Source organism: Urtica dioica, chromosome 8, assembly GCF_054948205.1.
Source record: "Urtica dioica subsp. dioica isolate 48M chromosome 8, U.dioica_male_clone48M_v1_H2, whole genome shotgun sequence".
Taxonomy (NCBI): domain Eukaryota; kingdom Viridiplantae; phylum Streptophyta; class Magnoliopsida; order Rosales; family Urticaceae; genus Urtica; species Urtica dioica.
In genome coordinates, this window is record NC_142763.1 from 26,652,648 (window position 1) to 26,663,543 (window position 10,896).

The 10,896-nt window shown below is 39.0% G+C and overlaps 1 protein-coding gene and 1 pseudogene across 1 annotated transcript; both read left to right on the forward strand.

The window, feature by feature from the left end:
* The first annotated feature begins 2,098 nt into the window (after window positions 1–2,098).
* Window positions 2,099–9,566, forward strand: LOC149388726 (uncharacterized; annotated as a pseudogene).
* LOC149388727 (beta-galactosidase 6-like) lies at window positions 5,515–6,557 on the forward strand. The gene is made up of 5 exons (XM_089622501.1): window positions 5,515–5,582; window positions 5,698–5,761; window positions 5,991–6,146; window positions 6,236–6,316; window positions 6,414–6,557. The coding sequence occupies exons 1-5, from the start codon at window positions 5,515–5,517 to the stop codon at window positions 6,555–6,557; spliced, it is 513 nt and encodes a 170-aa protein (XP_089478627.1).
* Window positions 9,567–10,896: the final 1,330 nt, after the last annotated feature.

The following is a 10,896-nucleotide window of genomic DNA, read 5'->3' on the forward strand; positions in this document are numbered from 1 at the left end:
CAACAACAACGACACCCGAGGCAACGTGGCCAACGCCCCACTCAACTTGGTGACCACTATATTTGGAGGGCCAGAAACGGGGGATACCGCGCACGAGCGAAAAAACTATGCTCGGGCGGCGGCCGGAGAGGGCCTATCCCACCATATCAATCTCACCCAGAGCACTTGCCCGGCCACGCCGTTCGAAACGATCTACTTCACCGAATAGGAAGCCCGCCGGGTGATGCATCCGCACAACGACGCCATCATTGTCAAAGCGCAGATAGCAAACAATATGGTGAAGAGGATTCTCATTGACAACGGGAGCTCGGCCGACATCCTGTTCAAGACTGCCCTTGACCGGATAGACCTTGGAGAAATCCGCCCGACCCCAGTCAAGACCCCGCTCTTCGGGTTTGCAGGAGAGTGCATTTACACGGAAGGTTCCATAAGCCTCCCAATCACATTTGGACAGGAGGGGGGAGCCCAGGTCACGCGCCTGGTGGATTTCCTAATTGTGGATCGACCTTTTGCTCACAATGTCATCATAGGGCGACCGACGCTCAACAGACTCCGCGCAGTCACCTCAACATACCACCTCCTCATGAAATTCCCGACACCGAAAGGAGTAGGGGTGATGCGAGGAAGCCAAGCCGACTCCAGGGCATGCCACGTCCAGGGGTCCCGCATCAGGAAAGGCAACGCCATGGTAGGGGTCATATGTCAGGTCGGAGATGACCTCCCAGGCGAGATCAACAAGGCGCAAGAACTCGAGGACCTGGACCCACGAGAAGAAGCCGACACCAAGAAAGTAGAGGCGTCTAGCGATCTCGTGCCTGTGATACTCGACAATGCCAACCCCGAACAGGTCGTCATGATCGGAGCGCACCTGCCGGCCGAATTAAAAGACCAACTCAAAGCATTCCTCCGAGAACACAAAGACGTTTTCACATGGATGCACGCGGACATGCCGGGATCGACCCATAGATCATCTCTCATCGGCTCAACGTGCTCCTCGGAGAGAAGGGGAAAATCCAGAAGAGAAGGTCGTTCAACCCAAAAAGATACCTCGCGATCAGCGAGGAAGTGGAGAAGTTAATCACCGCCAAGTTCGTCCGCGAGGCCAAATTCCCGAGCTGGATCTCCAATGTGGTCATGGTGAAGAAGTCGAACGGAAAATGGCGAATCTGCATTGACTACACCGACATCATCCTATTGGTATATCTCTCCTATATTATAAGTACATATCGTTATTTACTGTTCATCTTATTTTGTCCAATCAAATTGATGATTCACTTTAGAATCAGGCCGGAATGGAATGGAATGGAATCAAATATATTGTTTGGTTTACTTAATTAAATAGTAATCATCATTCTATGTAATCATCATTCATCCATTTTAAGTGAATCCCCATTACTTCAGTAGGTGAGATGAATCACTCATTCCATCGGTAACAATTTAATATCCCAAAATTGCCCCACTCATATTTTTCAAACAAAACATCAGACGAAGGAAAACCAAAAAAAAAAAAAAAACCTAATCCTCCGTCGCTTCGTCGCCGCCGTGACGGACTCTTGTGGAGAAACCCGAAACCCTCCTACACCCACACGTCACTTCGTCGCCGCCGTTCCTAATCCTTCAGTACAATAAGTTTATTTTGTATTTTTGTATATCTATTTCTTCCTATGAGTACAGCTTGTGTTTTTCATTCTCAGATGACCCGAGATCTACGTTTTGAGTCTTTATGTGGTAATCTCGATAACGATGGGTAAGTCATTGTGTTTTTTTTTTTCGGATATGTTTAGATTTGATCCGGTTAGGTTTCGTCTCAAAAGTTTGTTCTTGTAACTCGTATTTTCAGGTTTAGGAAGAGATACAATTTTTTTTACGCAGAGACTCTTCCTGCTGAAAAACAGGTGAATAATATTTTTAATAAAATGAAGAAGATGAGAAATGAGGGTATTTTGGTAAAATTTCATTCATTCCATTCTAAAGTTTTGGGATTAGGAAAAACAAACCAAATAGATGAAAAGTATTTAGCATTCCATTACTATTACCGTTCTTATTCCCATTCACATTCCATTCTCACTTTTATTTTCTACCAAACATGCCCTTATTTCTTCTTCTCCATTCTTCCTCACCGCCTCTCTCCCTTACCTCACCTCACCGCTGTCTTTCTCTTCCTCTCTCTCTCACCGACTCTCGGCCCTTCTCTCCTGAACAACGCCACCACCCTTTCCCCCTCTTCCTCTCCTTCGTCCTCTCTTCCTCTCTCCCGCGCGAGCGCCGACCCCGACTGCGCGCGTGCCTCTGCCGACTGCGCGACCAGCGACCGTGCGCCGCCATCTCTCCCTCTCGCCTGTTGTCTCTCTGTCCTCGCGCTCAAACGACGCTTCCGAAGAATCTCGGTCGCCCGATTCCGTTGTCTTCGTCATCGGCTTCCAGACTTTTAGGTTTGTAAATTAGGGGTTTTATAATTTTTATTTCTAAGGTTTGATATTGGCATCTGATTTGGGGAATTCCGAAATCGTGGTTGTTTGGATTTGCGTAGGCATACATAAAAGCATAGTGTTCACTATCAAAGTAATCCATGTGTCTTCTTAGTGTTGAATTGGCAAATATAGTATAGCATTTACACCACCACAACTACACCCCTTATTTATCCAATTTTCTTGATACAATTCCATAAGCAGAGCGCAACGAAATAGAGAAAAATATCGCCCAGGAAGAGAGAGAGAGAGAGAGAGGCAGCTGTAGAGGAAGACAGAGAGACAGCGAGAAAGAAAAAACGAGAACTAAGGAAGCGAGGAATTGAACACGATGAGGTGATTGAGAAGATTCTAACCGCGAAGTCGCAAAGAAAAGAGGTAGTCTCAAATTTCAGAATTATATATTTAGGGTTGTGATTTTGATTCTGAGGTTGAGTCTTGGCCAATGATTATTTTCTTTGTAGCTGTTTGGTTAATCGTAGTTGCTGATTAACTTTGTTTTCCTGGATTCGCTATTACTTCTATTTCGAATATTTTTTTATATTACTGATAAAATCAACATATTATATGTGTTTGTTGAAGAACAAAATATTAAACTGAAATTAAAAATAAAAACAACTATTACTGGATATTTGATTTAGCTGTTTTTTCATGGTTTTATAGTTTGCTGGTATCTTCGAATTTTCAAATTAAACTTTATTATTGTTTTACTGCAGAGTACTAGGTTCCTATGCGTAATATATGTGCTCAATTCAAAGAATTCAGCTTCAAATGCCAGAAATCGAAATATAAAGTGCGCCATTTGTTTTTTGATCGTATTTCAGATACTTCTATGGCCTGTTTATGCAGGGAATTGGCAAAAGATTTTTTGGTTGCTGGTACTGCCTCAGAGTCTCTTTATGGTGCCTGTGAGGCAATATTCAAGACTGACATGGTACTTTTCATAAAAAAAAAGTTTTGTTTTTCATCAGTATAAATATTACTCATGTAGCTATTAAATTTACAAACTTAATATTTCTTGCTCAACAACTTGTACTTGAAAAGCAGATGATGCGCTTGTTTTATATTGAGGTTGATAAGAAAGCTGATGTTTAATACTCAAGAGTCAAGACTAAAAAAAGCCTTATAAACTATGGTAATAAGACTTGGTGGGAGATGAAAAAAGACTGCGTTAGGGTCAAAGTAAATCCTTAAATAAGCAATTTGTTTTAATGAAGGCCATTCTCCGATTTTGACTCTTCTTCCTCTCTTTCACAGGTTTTGATTTTCTTGCTTGATTTTGCTTCTTCGCCCCCCACGGCTCATTCGCCGCGACTCGGACTCGGCCTGGAGATCGCCATCACCGGAAGCGATGGTGATAGCTGCATCGAAGTCGTCATCGGTGATGTCGATCGACAGATAGGTCAGCCTCGCGCGGCGTTGCCGGATCAAGTTCCGCCGGGAATCGGTCTTCGATATGTACACTTCTTTCGCAGTCTCTCTCGCCTCCGGCAATCTCAAGCTCGATCCTTTCCACCACCTACATCGCTCAGGATTTTCATTTCCTCAAGGCCTTCGCCCAAGCGTGAGTCTTTTTTTTGTCTTCTGATTTGTTCAGTTATTTAATATGGCTTTGATTCATGGCCTGTTACCAGCGTTGTCTGATTTGTCTGAATCAGAGGGCTTTTCCTCGTCTAAGAGTTGAAAATTTTGTATGTAAAGGGTATAGGTTAAGCCTATATTGTAATTTTTGGCATCGCTATTAACTGAATGTGTAGGTTTTGCATTTAACTTGATCCTTATAAAAGAAGTAGGGGTAGTGGATATAAGATTACCATGAAATTTTGGTTAGACGAGATATCATTCTTAAAAGAAATTATAATTTTGTCTAGGTAGATTTTATTTTTTCCGTTATTGTTAAGGTTGCCGGAAAAACAAAACCTTAGGTAATCTTTATTAGCTGGGTGTCTTGGGTTCAATTTTCTTTTTCTTTTTTTGCTTATCTATTTAGTTTACTGCTGTAGCGGACAAAGAGTTAGCTGATATGTGATTCTAAATATTAGGCTTTCATATTTGTTAGGAAATTATTTTAGATAAATATATGAATTGGACTGTTTTACTCCTTAAACTTTATATTTGTTTCTTTTAGTTTTATGCATGAACTCACAGTTTTTCTCTGTAATGCTGGATATTGAGTTTGTATGATTTTAAAATACGTATTCCTTGTGGTTAAACATATTCACTTCAAATTCAATTTGGCGTATATCTCGATCAATAGTTATTCGTGTGGATTCAAGATTAGGTTAAGAAATTGTCAGTTTCTTCCATAGATGTTGCTGATTTAGGGGATTTTTTTAGGACAAATATAGGCCCTTTTTATTTGGCGATTATCCCTCTCTCGTTGCTCTCTTATATTTTTTAATTATATTATCAGAGTTGATCATCATAGACCATTTTTATTATTATTTTGAAATCGTTGAATTTCAGTTCCAGTGCGCTAATTTTTTATGGTCTGTAAGTGGAAGCTTCATAAGCTATATTTAGTGTTAATTGTTCAGTGCTTAATTGGACATGACTTTTAAGCTAAGCTTTAAGACTGGACATGACTTATTGTTAATAAATGGCTGAACAATCTGGAGATATCAAGAGAATAGACCTGATCGCACGATGGTACTTGAAGAAACATGTGCAAGTTTTAAGAGTTCGTTCTCATGATATTTAATGGCGTGTTCATGGTTATGATTTCTTCTTCTTCTGATTGTGCGGAGTAAGTAATGGTTTGTACAAATTATGTATATGTTTACTTTGTGCAACTATATGTATGTTTAGCTTTTTCTTCTTTTTCTTTCCTTTGGTCTTAATGTGATCGAGACAGACGTTTTATGGAACATTCACGAGCCAAGTCGAGGCCATGTTAATTTAAAATTTTACAATGAAACATGATTAGCACTCTGTTTTTTTTTCTCCCTGAAATAGAAATGCCTTTTTTATGCTTCTCTTCGATAATCGTGCTCTTCTTCCAGTATGATTTCAAAGGAAACAAAGATCTGTTCGGTTCGTCAAGGCCATGGGTGAGGCTGGTATGTATGTGCATTTACGGTTCGGTCCTTATGTTTGTGCTGAGTGGAGCTATGGGTTAGTAATGTATTAAATTCTCTCACTGTTTTTCAGTTTGGGTTAATTAGAATTTAGAAGATATATCTATCGTTGTTTTGATTCAAATTATGTCAACATTGGTTTCCATGTGTAGCTGCATTTCATCCCTGAAGTCGAGCTTCGAACTGATAACGGTCCTTAGAAGGTTAGAAGGTCAGGTTCTCATATTTTTCTTCTTCCAATTGTCTTTCACTTGTTTGATTCTTTGCTATGTCTAAAACTAAGCTATACATTCTTTTTTTTTTTTTTTTTTTTTTTTTTATCTATTTTCAGGCTGAATGAAGCGATTCACCGGTAAGATAATCAGCCTGGTGAAGCAAGAGAAGCTCTACGCTTCACAGGGCGGACCCATTATCTTTTCTCAAGTTTGATTCATTTTTTATTTAGAATTTTTTAATCATTGAGAACGAGTATGGAAACACTGCGGAGCCGTACGGGGCTTCAGGGAAATCGTACATCAGATGGTTGGCGGGTACGGCTTTGGCTATGGACACTGGAGTTCCGTGGGTCATGTGCCAGCAAGAAGACACTCCCGATCCCACTGTGAGACCGTTTTCTCCAATGAATTACATCGATCTCTACACTCTTTTTTCCTTTTTTTTATAATTATTCTAACGAGTGACTTGTTGCAGATCAACACTTGCAATGGATTTTACTGCAATCTGTACAGCCCGAACTCGTACAACAAACCCAAAATGTGGATCGAGAATTGGGTTTGATGGTACTTTTTTTTTAAATTCTTTTTTATGTAACCTAGGTCCCTGTTCGTATTTATAAGTCATTTGATGAGTTATTTTTTCCTTCTTCCAGGTTTCTTGCTTTTGGCGGATCATTGCCTTCCAGGCCTACGGAAGATGTTGCTTCCAGGTCCTAATGAATTCTAGATTTTCACAAAATACACGACCAATTAAAACAATAGCTGAGATTTTGATCTCCGGAACCCTAGAAGACTGACCTTTGCTGAGAGATTCCGGCGAGGGCTCGATGGTCTGGAGAGTGAAGGGGACGAAGGCGAGTCGTGGAAGCCAAAAGGGGTCTCGGATCTCGTCCATGACCTCGGGAACGGAGACGAACTTGTCGGCGCATCGACCTCGGGTTCGACGTCGGGGCTGGTTGACTCTTGAGGATGTTGGACCAGCAAGGTTTTGGGACTTCTTCATCCGCCATTGTTGTAGGTAAGAGATAGAGAAAGACAGAGCGCGAAGTTTTGTTAATATCTAAAATTCTGAAACCGTAATAACTGGATGAATGGTTTGTTCGTTGATTCGGTTTCGATGTCGTTTTTCGTAATCTCTTTCAATTGTTTGAAAAACGACATGTATTATCTATCCCCTTCTCCCCCACGTGCGAAGCACGTTTCCCCTCTAGTATACATATATATATATATGTTTACTTCATTTTCTTTTTATATGTTATGGATTCTCGTAAATCGAATTTCTTCTTCTCAATGTTGGAACCTCGTGGTCGTTATGTTATTCCTATAGCGAATTGTGGCTAGCTACACTGTTGTGTTGTTTATACAAAATAGCCTGCTGTGAATGCACTTTCGTAGTTGAGTCTAATGTAAGATTCATTATGCTGAAATCTACACATTTTGACTGGTTATAGGACGAACTTATGTATGGTTTTTTTTTTTTATATATATATATAAACAGTACATTAGTTTATTAAGTGGATGCACTGTTACGAATCTTCTATACGATTGCCCTGGATTAGCAGCTTGGTAAATCACGGACAATGAAAGTTATAGCTTTGTCCGTGGATTTCTAGTTCTAGGGTATTGAAATGTCATAATTGAGATTAATAGTTTGTTGCCCTGCGTTAATAAGGTCGGTTCTTTACGGTGGTCTCCGCTTAGGATTGTACGAACCCTCAAAGTACGCTTGTAATCAGGCTTTCGGATCCACCAACATCTTCGTCAAGATCGCTTCTGGTTTGTTTTCCGGTGCCATCGCAACTGCTTTGACCAACCCAATCGAGGTTTTGAAGGTCAGACGTAAATTATAATAAGCAATCTTATTTACTCATGAATGTCTTGTTTCGATTTCCTCGTTTCTCACAACTGAATGCATTCTCATCTTTTTACCAGGTTCGGTTACAGATGAGTTCGAACTCGAGCAGAGGAGGAGCGGGTGAGGAATTGAGGTGAATCGCGTCTCAGGAGGGAATGAAGGCTCTGTGGAAAGGAGTCGGGCCTGCCATGGCCAGAGCTTCTGCGCTGACGGCATCGCAGTTGGCGACATATGACGAAACCAAGCGGGTCAAGTTCTAAGCCAACGCTACTTTTCTTCACTTTGAGTATCCCAGGAAAGTAATTTCCAAATCGTTCGGTCCAATATTTAGTTGGTCACTGGAAAGAATTTCTGGTCTATTATGCATTTTTTTAAATTTTTTATTTTATTTTAATATTTGTCCCAAAACCTTTGCTTTTGCAGATTCTTGTGAGATGGGCATCACTCGAGGAAGGGTTTCATCTTCATCTTGCGTATGACATCTCAACCCACTTTCATTTTCTTCCGATGTTTTAATGTTCTCTATATTTACTGACTTTGTAGTTGGTGCTTTTTTTATAATTGTCGTTTAGAATGGTTTTAAAGATAACTGGAATAGTAATAATGATAATAATCAAGTAAAAGTTTGCGATAAAGATGGTCTCCTAGAGCATGTCAACATGATGTTGAAAAATGTGTTACTTCCAAATGTATGAAAAACAGATCATAAACTTTTAGATTCATTAAATTTCAGGCTAAAACAAATTGTTTGTGGTTAAAATATAAACTTTGTCTGGCCTAGAGAGAGAGAGAGAAGGAAAAACCAGCCTAATAAACGGACTAAAATGCTTTTTCCTTGCATTAATTCTTGTGTATTTATTTTCATAACCTAAAACTTTTTTTTATTATTAATTATTATGTTGGTGAATGTGTTTACCACTTAGCTAACTTTTTATACATTTGGGGTCATTATTTTGCTTTTGATGAAGTTCAAGTTTGGTTGCTGGTGGAATCAGCACCTTGATAACAGCTCCCATGGACATGATCAAAACCCGCCTCATGTTGCAACGAGTATCTAAAACGGTTGGCAACTACCGAAATGGATTTCATTGTGCATGTAAGGTAACCGTCAAATGTTCATTTTTTTATATTATTATTATTCTTCTTCTTCCTTTCAAGGTTTTAATTGTTGACCTACAGCAACTAGACAAAGAGCAGTGTCTGTCTCTTATACTTTTCACATTCAAATTTATGTCTGTTAAGTTGGCTTGGTGATATCGGGACCCAGATTTACTAGTCGGCAGTTTTAAAATTTAGCGAACACATTTCTTAACTCTTGAACTTGACAAAGTATGTGTGTGCATGTTTTTTTCCAGGTAGTCCGTACAGAAGGACCTAAAGCCTTTATAAAGGGTGAGTTTCCTCGGTCATGCCATGCTTCTTTTCACCTTTCATTCGTTTCAGTGTTGAGAAAATAGCATTACGTTTAACTTGGAAGTGTTATTTTCTCGGATATTTATTTGTTTCAAATCTTTTATGAGGGGCTTTGCAATTTTTGCACGGTTAGGTCCGCAAACAACAATAACTTTTATACTCTGCGAGAAGCTACGCGAGCTCGCTGGATTACGAGCGATATAGCAAGATTTCCATCGCCTCTGATATTTGGTTTCTCTCCGACACTCTGATTGATCTTATAGTATAGCGGTGAGTTTCTTCAGATCAGCATAAATTACCACCATATTCATATTTTTTTTCTTCTCTGTTTTTCAACTTCTCCAATGCTATTTGTTGGATATACTATTCCTTGGGGTCCCAATTATTTGATATTTTTATATTGAGCTTTTGCCCTAGATTCTGGCTGTCCAAAATAAATTATTTGATTATGAATCCCCTTCTACTTTTGCATTGATGATATTATTATTATTATCATGACGATGCAACTGTTTTGTTACCCCTTATAGTAAATGAAAAAAGGTTCTTATCTTTTTTCCTGATTACTTCTTCTGTGAAAGTTACCTTCGCTTTGAAAAGTGTGGGTTTGTTTATTTATTTATTAGGACTACAAAAGGGCTTGGTTGAGTTAGCTGAGCTGGAAGCTTGTTAAAGCCACGACACGTAATCAAATTTGTCACTTGGGTAAACCTAATATTTCGTTGACTTGTGTTAGGACTTGATCAAAAACTTAAAGCTTCTGATAGGCATTGCATGTTTATGAGTACGACCAGTTCTAGTCTTTGTCAGCGTACCAAAAAAACTCGTGTGTTCTAAAATCTTATCTATGCCGGGATATCTTCTCTCGATCTCAACCTCTAAAAACACTCGATCTCAACCTCTAAAAACAACGGTTAGCATTAAAAACAAGAACGTTCACACGACTCCGAAACAGCCTAACTATGTCTAACCTAGGAATGTATCCCGGTAAATTAATCCTTGTCCACGACTAACATAATCTCTTCCGAGCATTAAGCAATCCTAATATCATGAACACGGTATCTAATCGAATTCAAGCATTACACACAGAATTAAAATAAACAAACATGATAGAGCATATGAATATTAATTTGACATGAATTGTTTATGGTTTTAGACAAAGATTTCTATCCACGATTTTATGATTATAAGGTTTTGTGGCTTTCTCAATGATAACCTAATGCTAATATTTACTCCTTGTTTCATGTGCTTCTCTACCTGGAACGATTACTAACTTGCTGCATGTTGCATATGAATTTCTAATTTTCTTAATTTAGACTTGATATGTTGAGTTGACATTGCCATTTGTGCTGTGAATATCTTGGAGTCTCGTAGAGTCTTCCGTAAATGAAACTAAACACCGTTTAAATATAAGGGATTAATCTGTCTTAATGATCAATCTCGTAGACATTATTGTGAAATAGAGCTGGAAATATACACGTAACATATGTAAATTTGCTTCTTAGATAACGTTCTAATTTTTTTTTACAAAGCTTGTTCATAAAGCTGTCCGCTGCCGAGCCCGTTGCCGCCTCTGTTCTACTCTTCCTAAAGTTACTCGTTGCCGGTAAGTTTTTTTTTTAATAAAAAATTATCTGTTTAAATATTTGTTTTAGTGTAGGATTGAAAATCTTATTGTGAAATAGAGCTGGAAATATACACATCTATGTATGTAATTTATAAGTTTGATGATTTTGACTACAAGAATATCTAGCTACTAAGTTTGATGATTTTGACTCGACCATGGTTTCATCTACACGAGCAATGAAGGAAGTGGTGATCAAAGAAATGAGAACTCCAACGGCATACCAGGTCAAGAGCGTTAGTAAATC